At 30.0% G+C, this 18716-nt stretch overlaps 1 protein-coding gene and 1 pseudogene across 4 annotated transcripts; one reads left to right on the top strand and one right to left on the bottom strand.

Moving 5' to 3' along the window:
- Positions 1-616: 616 nt before the first annotated feature.
- LOC145164344 (putative mitochondrial protein AtMg00820 pseudogene) lies at positions 617-949 on the bottom strand (annotated as a pseudogene).
- A 14664-nt stretch (positions 950-15613) lies between these two features.
- LOC145166889 (homeobox-leucine zipper protein HAT22-like) lies at positions 15614-18218 on the top strand. Of its 4 annotated transcripts, none has more exons than XM_079085943.1 (4): positions 15614-15757; positions 16037-16485; positions 16670-16752; positions 17636-18218. In XM_079085943.1, the coding sequence occupies exons 1-4, from the start codon at positions 15751-15753 to the stop codon at positions 17913-17915; spliced, it is 819 nt and encodes a 272-aa protein (XP_078942069.1). In that variant the 5' UTR covers positions 15614-15750; the 3' UTR covers positions 17916-18218. The 4 variants fall into 4 exon arrangements, with proteins under 4 accessions (XP_078942069.1, XP_078942066.1, XP_078942068.1 ...); XM_079085940.1 differs by having other exon boundaries at positions 15618-15757; positions 15839-16485; XM_079085942.1 differs by having other exon boundaries at positions 15625-15757; positions 15839-16485; positions 16673-16752.
- Positions 18219-18716: the final 498 nt, after the last annotated feature.

Genomic DNA, 18716 nt, shown 5'->3' with positions numbered 1-18716 from the left:
TTGAAGATTTGCTTGACTGCGGTCAGTTTTGATACTTTAGGTTCGGCTTGGTATCGAGCACATAAGCCTGTGGCAAAGACAATGTCTGGTCTACTTGCGGTTAGGTACATCAATGACCCAATCATTCATCGATAAGTTTTGTGATCAACTGACTCTCCAGTAGGATCAGCAAAGATCTTGTATCCAAAGGCCATCGGGACTTTGGTTGAGGAGTAATTATGCAATGAGTATTTCTTCAGCAGCTCAGAGGTGTATTTTCTTGATGGATGAAAATCCCTTGAGGTATTTGTTTTACTTGAAGACCAAGAAAGAAATTGATCTCTCTATTCATGCTCATTTGAAATTTGCTGGTCATAAGCTTTGCAAAATCATCCACCATATTTTGGTTTGTTGAGCCAAAGATGATATCATCCACATATATTTGGACGAGCATTAAGTGGTTACCATTTTCCCTTCTAAATAAAGTGGGATCAATCACACCTCGTTCGTATCCAGACATGACGAGAAACTCTGAAAGAGTCTCATACCATGCCCTTGGAGCTTGTTTGAGACCGTAGACTGCCTTTTCAAGCTTGTAGCAGTAGTTTGGAAATTCATGACTTCCGAAGCATGGAGGTTATTGCAAGTAAACCTCCTCCTTCAGTTCACCATTGAGAAAGGCACTTTTTACATCCATTTGGTGAACCTTGATGTTCTTATGTGCCACATACGCCAAGAAGATGTGTATGTCTTCCATTCGGGCTACAGGGGCGTAAGTTTCATCGTAGCCAATGCCTTCCAGTTGACTGTACCCCATACCAACAAGTCTTTCTTTGTTTCTTATCACCACACCGGATTCGTCAAGCTTGTTCTTGTAAACCCATCTAGTACGGATGATTGAGTGGCCTTTTGGCTTCGGTACCAGCTTCCACACCTTGTTCCTTTCAAACTCAGCAAGTTCTTCTTGCATTGAGGTGATCCAGTCGGGCTCTATGAGTGCTTCTTTAATGGTTCATGGCTCGACTGTGGATATAAAGGTTGCGTAATGGCAGTGGTCCGTTAGATCACTAGAAGATCGAGTTTATATGCCTGCGGATGGGTTACCGATTTGACCTGGTGGATGATCTTTCGTCCATATGTGAAGACGAGTTTGAAGGTGATCAACGACTGCGGTAGAGGGAATATCTTCAACATCAGAGCGTTCTGCAGTTAGAGATGGTAGTTCCCCCTCGACTTGAGAGCATCCTGTAGAAGAATCTTGGACTGTAGGAGCTTGAACTGCAGTTGTGGAAGGAGGTTCCCTCGGAACTACGGATGGGAGTTCCCCATGGACTGAAGATGGTTCCCCCTGGAAAGATGAATGCGTGATAACCCTTGAGTTTGATCTTGTGTAAATGTTTTCAATATCTTCATCCTTAGAGTCTGAAGGAACATTTGGTTGGATTGAGACACTTTGAGTAGATACCTGAGCTGCATCTTCTAGTACTGGAACCTCGATGGTTGTCGTTTGAACCGGAGTTGAACTTTCCCCCTCAACCGGCTAGGTGGAAGTGTTGAGTGACAACTCATTCGAGAGAAAAGGACCAGATACTTTAGCGTGTTGTTGTTGAGCTACCTAACACACAAGGATTTCAGAGAGATGTGTCGTTTCAACGGGATGAAATAGATCCTCATAGTTAAATTCAATTATGTTTAGGGGACCCGAAGAGGCTGGGATATCACTTTCCAGGATGAATTTGGTTTCAACGGAAGGAGCAGTGTTGCGGACATAATAGTCATCGAATTTAACATCGAAGCTTCCGACTATCAGTCTTTTTCGTCTGATGAGAACCTGGTTTTCCACTTTATTGGTAGAGTAACCAAGAAAAATGTCGTCATCGTATTTGGGAGCAAATTTGTTAAAATGATCCTTGTTGTTGATCACAAAACATCTGCAACTAAAAATGTGAAAGAATCTTACATTTGGTTTGCTGTTGTTCAAGCCCTCATATGGAGTTTTTTTAGACGCTTGCAAATGATGCTTCGATTTTGCACAAAGCACGCAGTTGCCACTGCTTCGGCCTAGAAGTATAGATGAAGATTGGCAAAATTTAACATTGATATAGCTGCTTCAACCAATATACGATTTCTTCGCTCTACAACTCCATTTTGTTGTGGTGTGTAGGGAGCTAAAAAGTTGTGACTGATGCCTTTGGAAACCAAGAAATTGTTCAAGATATGATTAGTGAACTCAGTTCCATTGTCACTTCTGATTCTTCGGATTGGTAACTTAATTTGGAGCTCGATCTCTTTGATGAAATTAATCAGGACCTATGGTGTCTCTGATTTGAGTCTCAAGAAGAAGACCCAAGTAACGAGTGAAGTCATCAACTATAACTACTATATATTTCTTATGATGAAGACTGGCTACGGTAGATGGACCGCAGAGAACAGTATGAAGCATCTCTAATGGTTTAGAAATTGAAGAATCAATAATCAGCGGATGGCTTTCTTTTGATTGCTTTCCACACTCACAAGCTGGGCAAAGAGAGTCGTTATTGTATTTTAGAATGGGGAGACCACAGACAAGATCCACAGTGACCAGGTTGTTGATATACCAGAAGTTAAGATGAGCTAGTTTGCGGTGCCATAACCAACTAACTTTGGATACTGCTTTGGACAGAAAGCACAACTGCGGTTTGCCAATGATCAATGAGACATCCAAAGGATACATTGTCCCTTCGGACATGGATTTAATCAAGCAGATGCTTCTATCACTTGTCATGATGTAGCAGTATTCATTATCAAATTCAACCATGTGACATGCTTTCCATAGTTGTCATACACTGATGAGATTATGCTTGAGGCCTTCCACGTAAGCAACCTTTTGGATTGAGAAATTTCATGTTGTCGGCACACCGTAACCCCTGATGATACCATTCACATTGTTTCCTAATGTGACATGTCCACCGTTACATATAGGCCTGAAGTCCCGAATGTATTATAACCTTCAAGTCATGTGTAAGGAGCAGGCACTGTCGATTAACCATTCTTCTTCTTGTTCCTCCTTGCACATCGCTTGCATGATTAATGGCTTAGTTTGGGCACTCAAACAAGTTTGGAGATCGGGGACAAAAGAGAACCTTTCTGAGTGGATGTATGCACGTGAGTTTCAGGGACAGGTTTAGTGTCAGTGTTTAGACCTAGTCCTGGATGCTTGGTAACCTTGGGAAGATTACGAGGTTGGACTGGACGTGAAGTTTTCAGAAGAAAAAGTCCAAAGGAAAGGGGTTTTATCCAGACACTGGATTTGATCAGTGGTCCGGAGGATGTAGTCCGAGTCTTTTGTCCAGTACATGAATGACTTTTGACTGCAGGACCTTTGGGATTTGAAAAAGCTTTTGCACAAAAATTTCTCCTAGGTTTTGACTTTAAAAATGACTTAGGTGATTTGATCAGTTCAAGAGTTGGCAAAAGACCTTTCCATTTTGGATCTTTTAAGGAATAATTTTGAAAAATATACCTTTGAAAAGACCTGACTTTCTTTTGAGATTTTGGTGGAGTGTTTGAAAAAGTGTTTGTTACAGTACACTCCCGTTTTTCGGATTCTTTGACATTCATGATTTTCAAAAGATTTTTTATAGTGACGGGTTTTTCTAAACACTTTAGATTTGAAATCTTGGGATGTTTGAAATGGTTTTTGTATTTATCTCGCCTTTTGTTTTGAGACTTGAGATGTTCTTTGAAATCCATGTTTGCTCGAGTTTTTGGAGAACCGCAGTCATAAATGTTTAACTGCGGTTTCTTGGAAGATTTCGACTGTTTTGAAAAACGAGGACTGGAATAATCTGAACTTGAGAGTTCAGGATTTTGTGAGCATGGACCATACTCAAAATTTTCAATTGGTAGTTCATGATGAATGGGCTGAATGGTCACTGTGCTTTTGACTGCGGTCTGTGGTAAGGATGTCTGGACTACCGCAGAGTATGTCAAGGATGGATTTTTGTTGGGACACTCTTTGGAACGTAAAGATGTACAATCATAGGTTAAGTCTGGTCCTTCCAAAACAATTTCTTCATCTGCATCCGAAGAGGACTGAGAGTTGGGACAATTTGTGTGAGTGACTGGGATTGGATCTGAGGATTCAGGGAGAATTTCCTTAATAACATAATTGTTACTCAGTTCATGAAGTATACCGAAGTGACATCTTATGTCTTTGGGGAATGTTTTGTCATTGACAGGGAAATGAAACTCTCGATCCGGAGGGACGTATGAACGGTATTTGTTAAATCGAGATGATGAGTCCTTTGCGGTTGCAAACCCATTAGACCAACCCCAATTGTATGTGTTATCTACAGTCCCATTATTTACGAGATTTTCAATAGCCTCACTTTCATTAAACAACTTTTCGATAAAAGATTTAAGCGTATATTTTCTTTTTGGGCTAAATCCCTCTGATTCAAAGCTATTCCTAATAGAGTTTCACACAACATTCTGGCATCCTTTTCTAACACTAAGTCCTTTTCTAACATGGCAACTTTAAGCCTCTTATCTTCTAGTCGTCCTCTCACATGAAAACATTTCTTTGGACGCTATATTCTTCTCATCTAAAGCCTTGTTATAGTCTGAAAGGACGGCAGCACATGTGTCATTGAGTTTGTCTAAGAAAGGTTAACAATCATGCATGCTGAAATTATTAGATTGGATCATGAGCTTTACCTGTTCAATGATGCTGAGAGTTCCATCTTTTACCATGAAGCAGTAGTTTTTCTCCAGCTTTGTTGATCCATCCTCATCAGCAGTTGCCACCATGCAGATTTTTCCTTTTCCCTTGATGTTGTTGAGATTTTCAGCTTCATCTCCGGATGACCACACTTGATGATCCCTTTTTTACTTGGGCCACGTATGTACTTGCCTTTCTTTCTCATCCATCTCCTGAGCCATTCTAAGGTAGAATGATTTATCTTTCACCATATTTTCTGTGCAGTCTTTAGCAAAGTGGTTTTTCTTGTTGCACTTGTGACAGATGATAACATCATTTTTGTTTTCAGTTGAGGTACCAGAGTCAGTTGACTTGATGGACTGCGGTGCTTCTTTGGTTTGATGAGTGTTTTGAGGTTGCGGATGAGGATTTCTGGGATATCAGGAATGATTTTTCTGTGGATTGAAGTTTAAATTGAAGGGTGGTTTGGTAAACTGCTGATTTTTGCAAAATGAGTTTGGTGGTAGCCTATTGAATTGTTAGCTAACCAGGGCAATGGCATTTTGAAATTCTTCTTCGTCATCATATTCTGTATCAGCTTCATAGGATTGCGGTGGGTTGTCATATGAAAGAGAATAAGATTCATATGATTGGGTGGTTTTGTTTTGTGGGGTTTGAGCTATGAGGGCAAGTGGACCACCAAAGTCAGCACAGTCTTTTAGCACTGTGAACTCTTTTGCCTGAAGCTCTCCATACAACTTGAAGAGAGATAATGTGTGAATCTTTCTATCTCCTTAGACAATCATCTTAGCCGTCATCCAATGTTTACCCAAACCATTGAGAAACTGAAGGTTTGTTTCATGATTGCTTCGGGCGGTGCCAACATTTGATAACTTTGTCACAATAAGATTGAATCTTTTGAATGATTCTTCAAGACTCTCACCAGGATGAGCTTTGAAGTTGTTAAACTCGTTGAGTGCGGTGGTGAGTTTCTTGTCTTGGGCTTGCTGGGAACCTTCATTCAAGTTTTTGAGAACATCCCAGATTTCTTTGGATGATTTGCAGTTGATAATGATGTCAAAGTTGTATGGGGCTACTACGCACGAGATTTCATAGAAAGCAACTGCATCACTTTCCATTTTATCCATATCATCTTTAGTTGGACGATTCATTACAACTTAACCTCCACCTAGTCTGGCTTGAGCACCATCGGCTTGAACAGGAGTAAGGATGGGAACATGAGGTCCCTCTTCCACAGATCTCCATGCATCTCTACCAAGTCTTTTTAGATACCTCTCCATTCTTTGAGACCAGTGGTGATATTCACTAGCAACAAGTATCAGAGCTCTATTGGAGCCTCCAACACTGTTTGAAACGTTTAATGATAAAGCTTGTGCCATTTTTCCCTTTTTGTTGTTTTTTTAAGAAATATGAACTTTAGTGGTATAGAAGGCTTTTCAAAATCAGAGTTTCATTTAAAAAGCAACCACTTTGGCTCTGATTCCATTTGTTGAGAGAAAAACTTTTGAGAAACACTTGAACAAACGTTAGTACAAGTTAAGATTGCGGAAGATGTTAATCTTAAAGGATCATAAGAGCTCAACAATAATAAGTTAGATTTGTTAGATAGTTAGTTGCAGAAATGTAAAGTGCGAAAAGTAAAGGAAAGGTAAATGACAACAAGTTATATATCAAGTAAACACTAAGCTGATTCATAACAAAGTTTGCATTCAAACACGAGTTAGTATATGAGATCAGTTTAAGCTGAAGAGGATCTTCGATAACTATCAGTAAGATAGAGATGAGAGAAAGTGGTATTTATATTTCACAGAGATCAAAAGATCATAGAGAAGTGGTAAGAGGTAAGAGATAAGATGTAAGAAGTACTTGATACAAAAGATGAGCACTCTATTTATAGAGTCTCTAAAAGTTACATCCTGAATAAACAACTAATAAACTTCTGACTAACATGATCATGCAAGGTCCATTGGATAAAGAGACTATCACACTAAGTTAGTTAGCTGTAACTAAGTCTTCACTGGAGTAGAGAGATTGTGGTTCACTTCTTTGACACTGCGGTACAGACTTCATTGCGGTAGGAGAGAATTGATTGCGGTAGAGGAAAGATAGTTGTGGTAGACAGAAAGAGATTGTGGATTGCTAAGTTTAAGAGGATCACTTTTTGCTTCAACAGTCTACATTTCATATAATTCAAAACAAACAATGTTTATACCAACTTATTATAAGATTTATTATATAAGAGCTAACAACAACGTCATTAAAAACTTAAAAAACTCGATAGACTATTTTATAAATAGATAAAAGTTATAAATTATAATGTTAAATCTAAATTGTAATTCTAATTAAACAAAAAAAAACCATGAAACTCTTTTTTATAATTATTAAGAATTTTCAAATAAGTAGCTTAAAAACAACTTACAATAAGAATGGTCAAAAGTTATATTGTATAAAAAATTATAATGTTATCATTAAAAATAAAAAACAATGTTTGTTGTTTTAAATAATTACAATCAAAGAAACTAATAATATTCATCAAATAAATTTTGAAAATGTTAAATTTATGAAACCAAATTAAAATAATTAAGAGTTCTAAATAAATATTTTAAATAGCTTACAACAATAATAGTTAGAAGTAATATTATATACAAAAATTATATTGTTACCTTTAAAAACAAAAACAATATTTGATGTTTTAAATAATTTAAATGGTAGAAATTAAAATCTTAAGCAAATAAACTTTTTAAAATTAATTAATCATAACAACAACTATAAATATCATTAAACTATATTTTTATTTTATTTTATTCATGAGTAACCTACAGGTAGAACCATTAAGACAGTTGAGATTATAGAATTTTAAAAGACATCTATATTATCATATAATTCAAATCAAACAATGTTCATATAACCTTATTATAAGATTTATTATATAAGATCTAACAACAACGTAATTGATATATTTATCAAATATATATTTGAAAATATTTCAAATATATTGTTGTATTTTGCGCAACGCGCGAATATTCGCCTAGTATATCTATATCTATATATACTTATAAAGGAAAAATCTTTTCTTTCACCACATTCATTTGAAATTCCTATGACTTTTCAATTTCTTTCTAATAATGATTATAAGTTGGTTAATAAGGTTAAATAAATATCTAACCTAAAGTGTAATCATATATAAACTAAATATCAATATTAAAATAATATCTTTACTTTTACTTATAAAGTTATGTATTTAACTTTTAACATATTATACTTAATTTATTAGTTTTAAAATATTGTTGTATGTAAACCATTATCATTTTAAAACTATATATTTTTGAAGAGTTTGGATAAAATACTTAAATTGTTAATTTAAATATAACATTACATGGTCAACTTATTTATATCTATCTATATTTATTCTATATATACTTATAAAAGAGACATTTTTAGTTGCAACACATTTATTTGAAATCTCCATGACTATTCATTTTGACCTAATAAAAAATAACCATTCAAAAGTCTTTTAACTTATTATACTTAAATGTATTTATGCCACTAATTAGTTAATAATAAGATATATATATATATATATATATATATATATATATATATATATATATATATATATATATATATATATATATATATATATATATATATAGGTTGTGGGTTACATATCACAATGGAGGAAACTAAAAGATGTTGGAAAGAATATCATCCCATGATTATTTGTTTTCAGGTTTCCATACACTTATGTATATTTTAGAAGTGATGTCAAAGCTAGGCCATATAAAGTTAAGTTATTTATAAATACTTTGAAATTTTGATTATGACCAACTCACTTTTGTAGTTTTTTTTTTTTTTGTGTAATATGTGGCTTAGGGATGCTCAAAGTTATACTTGATTGTGATATGTAACCCACAACTTTTTCTCGATTGGATTTTCTACTTTTGAGAGGATGTTAATATGAGATGTTCATATATATCTTACATGTTTGGGTGGATAAGCTTTGATCTATGATGTAGATAATTAATCTTTTTAAGATTTATTTATTTTTTATTTTTTTGTAGTTCTTTCAAAAAATGACTAAAGGCTATTGTAAGAAGAAACATAACTTATGTAAGCTCATGTGTCTATCCTTATATATTATTCTAAATAAAAGGATCTTTAAAAGTGTACTCTTTGGTTGTTGTCAAAATTCCAAGATTTTTATTTTTTATTTTCATATTACATCGTTGTATTTAAAAAACAAGAAAAAATAAAATTGAGAATTATAAAATCCAAAAGGAATGAAGAAATTGAAGAGGTTGCAAGTTATTACTCAAGACCAAACTATTGACATTTATAGGTTTATTTATAAGTATATTTTGGCAAATTCATGAAATATTTTTGATTGTATCATTGTTGTTAAAATAGGAGAAAGGAGTTAAAAATAATTGAACCATCTGATGAGTAGGCAAATGGAACTGATTTTTATATTCAAATGTCTTAACTTTCCGATACCTTTGGCTGCAAAATGCTATAAATTAAAGAATTATTTACTATTTATTTGTTTCATTGCATTTAATTTGGCATTTGTTAGTTCATGTTTTATCTATTTTGTTGATTTTTTCCTTTATTTTAGCTTATGTTAGTTAGGATTTGTAATTGTAAGGTGGGTGTATATCATATTGTCTTAATATGTTTTTTGAATCTCCCTGTATGCCTAGAAGGAAATTATGGGTAATACGATTTGGATTTTTATGAGGCATGTGATTGTGATTTGTTTATATGCAAAATTTAGTGAACTCTGTCATTTTAACAAGTATGCAAAATGATTTTTTATAATAATTGCAATTTTTCTAAATAAATAGTTTTTAAATTAATTAACAACAATAATAGTTAAAAATAAGATAAAGTTATAAATTACGTTCTATTATTTATATAAAAGATCAAATAAATAATTTCTGAATTACTTATACATAATCTTAAAAATAACACTAAATCGAGAATCATATTTAGTTTTATTTACAACAGTCACGAGTAGCGGCCATTAAATTGTATGTTGTTAGAAGATATTATCATATGGTTCAAAATCATTACAATTTTATAGAAAAATGGTGAAAAAAATTTATTATATCATAGTCAATGTCAATAAGCTAACTATTTTCAACATATACTTGCCTAATTTTAACTATAAAAATTATTCTGCGCAACACGCGGATCTTCGTCTAATCATACATACTTATAAAGCAAGCATTTTTTCTTGAATCTCATGCATTTGAAGCCCTATTTTTTAATTTCCTCAAACCACATTCATTTGAAACCCCCTTTTTTAACTAATGCAACTCAAAAGTTTTCTTAATTATGATTTAACACTCAAAAGTTTTATAACTTATATTATGTTTAATTAGCATTTAGTGAAAAGTTTACTATAAAAATGCCAATCTTTTGTGTCTTTTGTGTTATATAAAATCTCACATGTAAGAAGGATTTGAAGATATTGTGATTCAAAAGTTTTCATATAGTTGAAGCATTCACGATCCAAATATGATGATTTAAAGAAATGGGTTATATCGCATCGATGGTAATTGTAATATGATTTTTTCTTTCAACCAAAACAAATGAAGCTTTTCTATTCTTTCTTTATATTCAGTTTCTCATTTAATGTTTATATGTGATTTATATGTATTACTCAATCTTGAATGTGACTCTCCAAACATCAATGTTTTGCTTGGAATATCTTTTTGATTCTTCTTTTTCAAGAAAAATATTTTGATTGCAGGTTAGTGAAAAATTTTCATCAAGTTTCTATGGTTGACGAATGTTAGTTTTTTCTTTTGATTTAAATGTATGTTTATGTAACATATTTATTTATATATTCAACCACCCAATGATCTTATTTATTTTATTGTAGTTTTTCTATTTTGATTATGTTTATTTTCTATTATTTTTTTGTTCGGTTATCCTACACAACATATTTAAAAGACAATATTTAAAAGATAACATAATTTTGAACATTTGATATGTAATTATGATAGACTTATCATGATATGTTCTTCATATGAAAGTAATTTATTCATATTACTACGACAAGAATTACATATGACATTTACGAAAATATATATATTATATGTGATTTGTTTAACATGTATATGCACCTATGTATGTTATAAATTTATAATTAAATATCTTTATGTTTAATAATTGAAGGGATTAAAATGATGCATCAAAACCAATTATTTAGACGAATATAATAATAATAATAATAATAATAATAATAATAATAATAATAATAATAATACATTTCCAAGTACCGCATTCATTTGAAGCTCACACTACAACTCAAGAGTTTTCTAATTTATGTATATTTATTAGTTACAACTCAAGAGTTTTTAACTTATGATTATTAATTAGTAATCACTAATAACTTTTTATTTTCCTTTCTTTTATAAGGTTGTAAAGTTTTGTTCATTAAAAACATTAATGTATTTGAAGAGATTTGTGATTTAAATATGAATAGTTAATATAAATGTTATAATAGATGTTTTAGTGTTTTTATGTTCTTAAAAGTTATAGTGTTTATTTTTCATATTTTTTATTATTCGTTGTATATATATATATATATATATATATATCTTTTTTAATACAAATGTTATAATAGATGTTTTTCTATTTTTATGTTACTAAAAGTTGCAGTTCATATTTTTGTTCATACGTTTTGTTACCCGCTATATTATCATTCATTTTATATATAATTTACACAATTTTAAACGGTTTATAAAATTATCAAATAATTGTATATATCACAATAACTTAAAAATTAAAATATAATTTTTAATAAAACTAATATGCTAACTATATGTTTGCTTTACTACTAACATTTTGTTTCAAAGTAGAAATATTAAATAATAATTTGGTAAAAATTATTATTTTAACTATATAATTCTATTCTCGCGCAACGCGCGGGGATTCGCCTAGTATACTTATAAAGGATACATTTTTCTTTTTACCACATTAATTTGAAACTCGCATGACTTTTCATTTTCTTTCTAATAATGATTATAAGTTGGCTAATAAGGTTAAATAAATATCTAACCTACAGTGTAATCATATATAAACTAAATTTCAATGCTAAAATAATATATTTACTTTTTCTTATAAAGTTATGTCTTTAACTTTTAACATACTATACTTAATTTATTAGTTTTAAAATATTCTTGTATGTAACCATTATCATTTTTAAGCTATAATTTTTTAACAGTTTGGATAAAATGCTTAAATTGTTAATTTTAATATAACATTACAAGGACAACTTAAGTATAAATTTTAGTTCAAATTAAACAACCCAAAGAATATTTTGTAAATAGTTAAAAGTGATAAATTGTAGTGTCTTTATATTAATGATTATAAGTTGGTTAATAAGGTTAAATACATATCAAACGTAAAGTGCAATCATATATAAACTAAATTTCAATATTAAAATAACATCGTTATTTCTACTTATAAAGTTATGTCTTTAACTTTTAACATATTATACTTAATTTATTAGATTTAATATGTTGTTGAGTGTAAACCATTATCAGTTTAAAGCTACGACTTTTGAACAGTTTGGATAAAATATATGAATTTTTAATTCAAATATAACATTACATGGTCAACTTAAATATGAATTTCAGTTCCATTTAAAAAACCCAAAAAATATTTTGTGAATAGTTAAAAGTGATAAATTTTAGTGTTAAATGCAAAAACTAAATTGTAATCTCAATTTAAATAAAATGTTTGCTAAAGATATATTTATAATCATTAAAAGTTTTCAAATAAGTAGCTTAAAATAATTTACAATAACAATAGTTAAGAATATATATATATATATATATATATATATATATATATATATATATATATATATATATATATATATATATATATATATATATATAAATGATTATGTTGTTACTGTTAAAAATAAAAAACAATGTTTGATATTTTAAATAATTACAATGATAGAAGTTAAACATATTATACTTAATTTATTAGATTTAATATATTGTTGTATGTAAACCATTATCAGTTTAAAGCTACAACTTTTGAATAGTTTGGATAAAATATCTAAATTGTTAATTTAAATATAATATTACATAGTCAACTTAAATATAAATTTCAGTTCTACTTAAAAAAACCCAAAGAATTTGTGAATAGTTAAAAGTGATAAATTTTAGTATTAAATGCAAAAAATAAATTGTAATCTCAATTTAACTAAAATATTTGCTAAAGATATTTTATAATCATTAAAAGTTTTCAAATCAGTTGCTTAAAATAACTTACAATAACAATAGTTAAAAATAACTATATATAAATGATTATGTTGTTACATTTAAAGACAAAAAAAAATGTTTGATATTTTAAATAATTACAATGATAGAAGTTAAAATGTTAATCTAATAAGTTTAAAAAAAATGATTAACAATAATAACAACTATATAACATTAAACCATATATTGTTTTTTTATTTTCATTCATGAGTAACCCGCAGGTAGAGGTCATTCAACCGATTAAGATTATGCAGTTTTAATAAATGTATATATTATCATACAATTCAAAATAATCAATATAATATATTAATTTAGTATACGAATTATTATATTAAATTTAACAACAAGGTCCTTGTTATATTTAAGAAAACATATATTTGTAACTATATAGGTGTTTTCGCGCAACGCGCGAGCATTCACCTACTATACTTATACAGGTAACATTTTTTCTTTCACCACATTCATTTGAAACTCCCATGAATTTTCAAGTTCTTTGTAATAATGATTATAAATAGGTTAATAATGTTAAATAATTATCAAACCGATCATAAATAAACTAAATTTCAATATTAAAGTAATATATTTTACTTCCACTTATAAAGTTATGTCTTTAACTTTTAACATATTATATTTAATTTATATGTTTTAATATGTTGTTGTATTTGAACCATTATCATTTTAAAGCTACAAGTTTTAAACAGTTTTGTTAAAATACTTAGATTATTATATTAAATATAACATTACAGGTCAACTTAAATATAAATTTTAGTTCAACTTAAAAAACCAAAAGAATATTTTGTAAATAGTTAAAAGTGATAAATTATAGTGCTAAATACAAAAAGTAAATTGTAATCTCATATTAACTAAAATATTTCCTAAAGATATTTTTAGAATCATTAAAAGTTTTCAAATAAATAATTTAAAATAACTTACAATAACAATAGTTAAAAATAAACTATATAAATGATTATATTGTTTACCTTTAAAAACAAAAAACAATGTTTGAGTTTTAAATAATTAAAATAATAGAAGTTAAAACGTTAAGCAAATAAATTTTAAAAAATTACTTAACCATAATAAAAACTATATTTAAACAGTTTTGTTAAAATACTTAGATTATTAATTTAAATATAACATTACAGGTCAACTTAAATATAAATTTTAGTTCAACTTAAAAAACTCAAAGAATATTTTGTAATAGTTAAAAGTGATAAATTATAGTGCTAAATACAAAAAGTAAATTGTAATCTCATATTAACTAAAATATTTCCTAAAGATATTTTTAGAATCATTAAAAGTTTTCAAATAAATAACTTAAAATAACTTACACTAATAATAGTTAAAAATAAACTACATAAATGATTATATTGTTACCTTTAAAAACAAAAACAATGTTTGAGTTTTAAATAATTAAAATGATAGAAGTTAAAACGTTAAGCAAATAAATTTTAATTACTTAACCATAATAAAAACTATAAATAACATTAAGTCATAGATTATATTTAATTTTATTCATTAGTAACTCGCAGGTAGAAGTAATTCAGACGATTAAGATTATACAGTTTTAATAGATGTACATATTATTACATAATTCAAAATAATAAATATATTACATCAACTTAGTATAAGAATTATTATATCAAATTTAATAACAACGCTATTGTTATATTTAAAAAACGTATGTTTGTAAAGATTTCAACTATATAGTTATTTCTGTACAACGCACAGTCATTCGTCTAGTGAGTTTATAACCTATACTATGATATGAAAATACCTTATTTTTTTTTCTAAAATCCTCTTTTCGTGCTTGCTATACGGGTTACTATATACATATAAAATAATTAATTTGAATTTTGAAACAATGTTTCTTGAAGAAACTAATAGCATATTATATATTGCTTAAAAGGGATTGTATGGAAGACTAAATGGTATAGTTTATATTAGTGGTTTATGTTATCAATATAAGAGAACTACACCTTGTTTTATTGGTAACGAATCCTACTTCAAGTGATGGCATTTCTGGTGAATAGCATATGCTTCTAGAAATAAAAGGAAAAGAAATGACTAAGAATCGCAGCAAATGAAGAAGTATATGATGGTGTTGTAAAAGTTGGAGGAATCATTTGTCGGCATTGTTTCCATAGCCAAATGATTTTGAGTACCCCACGAAATGTCGTCCATCCATCAATCATGGGCCAAAAGAAATGCATACTCCTCCCTTTCCCCATAAAACATAAAGAATCTTGATTTTGGTTAGACATTCCAAGATTTTATGCGCGACTTTTCCAGGAGAATGAGTCGTAAACATAATTATCCACTTGACTAAGGATTAAAAAAACTAATCAATCTTGTCATCATTATTACAATTATTGATTAGGTTATTTCGACTATATAAGAATATATATTTGTTGGATGGACATCTAGTGTAAGCAAAAGTGTTAGGTATTATAGAAAAGGGATAAATTAACTAATATTTCATAATTATTACATAAAATACGGTTTGTACTTTGTATTAACCAATTAAAATTTTATCCAAACGATCAAGTCCATACGTTTTCTTTTCTTCTTTAATATATACACCTTTGATGTGTTTGTACCTAAATTCTATATGCCAATTATAAGTTAGACACTTTATTTTTTCTTTATAAAATAGCATATCTTATCATTTATACTCGAAGAGTATATTCGATATATAGCTAGTATGAAAGTGTACTGAATCAAACTAAAGAGTAATCTTCAAGTTTGCTTTGATTCTTGTTTGTTATTGCTCAAAAAGGTCAACCTATGTATAGTAAGAATTATAACTTTTTCTTTTACTTTTTCTTGTTCATTTATTATTTTCTTGACCATCTTAATTAATTCCACTCCACAGACCATATTCCATTTTCTACGGATTCATTCATCTCGTTTTAAAGCACCATCATACCTTTCCACACCCCACACACCGCCTTACCGATTATTTTCCTTCATAATATCTTCGATTGGATTCCTCTTCTTCTTATACTCATCTATCATCAATTCATTCATAAATTCAACAATCAGATGGGGTTTGATGGTCTTTCTGACGCAGGTCTTGCCTTAGGACTAAGTCTTAACTCATCGCCATCCATGGTCAAACCCAACACCATGGGTTCCACAAAGCTGCCGTGGGTGACCGAGACCATGGCGAGTTTTGAGCCATCGTTAACGTTAGGTCTTTCAGGAGACCCCAATAAGAAACTTGTGGTCGGAGGAGGTGGTGATGATCATGGTGGTTTGTGTCGTCAGGATAGTACGGTAATCAGTGGTGGAGGTTCTTCTTTTTCGAACGTGAGTGTGAAGAGGGAGAGAGAGCTTGGGAGTGAAGAATCAGAGAGAGTTTCAAATGATAATAATTATTCACGACTGATGAGCACAACAAGTGTTGATGATGTTGAAGATGATGATGGTAGTATTAATGGTAGGAAGAAACTCAGACTCACGAAACCCCAGTCCGCTCTTCTTGAAGAAGCCTTCAAACTTCACAGCTCTTTAAACCCTGTATGTGTAACCCTACTCTCTCTCTCTCTCTCTCTCTCTCTCTCTCTCTCTCTCTCTCTCTCTCTCTCTCTCTCTCTCTCTCTCTCTCTCACACACACACACACACACATACAATACCCTAGAGTTCTTGCTAATAAATTATGATTAATAATGAAACCTAATGATAATTAGTGTTGAATATTAGCAGAAACAAAAGCAAGAACTAGCAAGAGAGCTAAAGCTGAGGCCCAGGCAAGTTGAAGTTTGGTTCCAAAACAGAAGAGCCAGGTATTAATCATGCCTTTGATTCTTTACAAGATTAAACTGAGTTCAGAATATTTTAAAATTTTCTTGAACATGATTTGTTTTGGTTAATCCACATGTACCTTTATGATTTAGATTTATAACATTTTGAATGAACAAGTTTTAATTACCTAAGCTAGCATATTTAAAATGATTTTTTAATTTTATCTAAAAACAATGATTAATAATCTATAAATGACCACGAAATAAATGATAATAAGAATTTTGAGATTTTAGATGACCCACAAAAAGATTTTGTTTCTTTCCTTTTATTTTTAGTAATTTATGTTTAATGCATTTTTGACGAATTTAGATAAGAAATAAAAATATGGATCATGTTTATATGTTGGGTGCATATCATGTTCTCCTCTTCGTTCTTTCTGTTTTCTAACAAAGTACTGTGTCATGAATATATATTAGTAACTGTACATCACAAGTAATTTACCAAAATCCACATACGAGGTGATAAAACTTTTTGATTGAATGATATACAAATACCAACTTATTTTGAACAAAATGGGCATATATTATGGATGCTTTATCATTGTTTCCATTGTGTTATTTGTCTTGTTTCTCCTTTAAGAAAAAAATAAATAAATAATAGTATATGATAAAAATATGCCATGATGATTGAGGTAGCAACAACAGACCAAAAATATTTATGTGGGCTCTTTTTGTCTCCAGTTGATTGCAATATATAACTATAAATTATTCGCAACACTATTGCTACCTTTCAACATACGCCATTAATCATAAATTCTTGAGAATATTAATTCAAAATAAATACATTAACAAACTTTACTCGGATAATGATAAAGTTTATTTGACTAAATGGAGTTTCTGATTATGTTGCGTGTTTAATTAAAAGGACGAAGCTGAAGCAAACCGAAATGGACTTTGAACACTTGAAGAAATGCTGTGAGACGTTAAGGGATGATAACCGAAGACTCCATAAAGAGCTTCAAGAACTTAAAGCACTCAAGTCATCGCAACCCTTTTACATGCAGCTGCCGGCCGCCACCCTAACCATGTGTCCGTCATGTGAAAGGATCGGAGACACCAAATCCTCCGCAGTCAAGAACCCTTTTAATATGGCTGCTAAACCACACTACTTTAACTCCTTCACTAATCCGTCGGCAGCCTGTTGATTATATTTCTTGTGTGGTTATCTAGTCATACACAAATATATATAGTTTGAATATATATATATAAAGAATATTACTTAAATCTTCCATGCATAACCCTACCTTTTTTAGAGTCAAGGGTTTGGCTTGAATTGATTAGTGTATGTTATTTCGGTAGAAAATTATTAGAATTTTTACTTTTTTTTTTCTTTTTTTTTTTCCTTGTGAGGTTTTCTGTGAGTAAAAAATAGCTAAGCATTTGTCGATGAAACGAATAACATGTCCACTATTATGTATTTATTTATATATCCAACACATCTTACATCATACATCAGTTATTATGAATTATTATTATGAACTCGGTCTAGAATATTTTAGATTATCGGTTAACGTTGAAACTCAATTATCATTTTATCATGTCATACGTCGACAGTTCTTAATTACAATTGTTTAGTTGGATGTATACTCGAAGTGGAAATTGTCCAAATTGGTTGATTTAAATCTCATGCCCTTATGCGGCTATATCTGCGATATAGTTCCAAATTTGTCGAATACTTTCTTCCTGGTTCTTTGAATAATGTTTTGCTGTTATAAAAAATAGACATAACTAAAAGATTTGTTAATTGGATATCAATTGAGTAATATTGTTGTGAAGAGTAACGACATAGCTAACACTTATTTTTCAATATTTTTGTAGCTTCTTCCTTATTTGTAAAATAATTAGGTACACTTTTTAAATGCAATTAAGAAATCTAAAACTTTTATATTGTATAATATGAATGGACACAAAAAAAAACAGGGTAGATAGAGGGCCGTGTATACGTG

This window comes from Lactuca virosa, chromosome 3, assembly GCF_052849685.1.
Source record: "Lactuca virosa cultivar CGN04683 chromosome 3, Lactuca_virosa_CGN04683_v6, whole genome shotgun sequence".
Classification (NCBI taxonomy): domain Eukaryota; kingdom Viridiplantae; phylum Streptophyta; class Magnoliopsida; order Asterales; family Asteraceae; genus Lactuca; species Lactuca virosa.
This window is presented reverse-complemented; position numbering and strand designations above follow the sequence as displayed.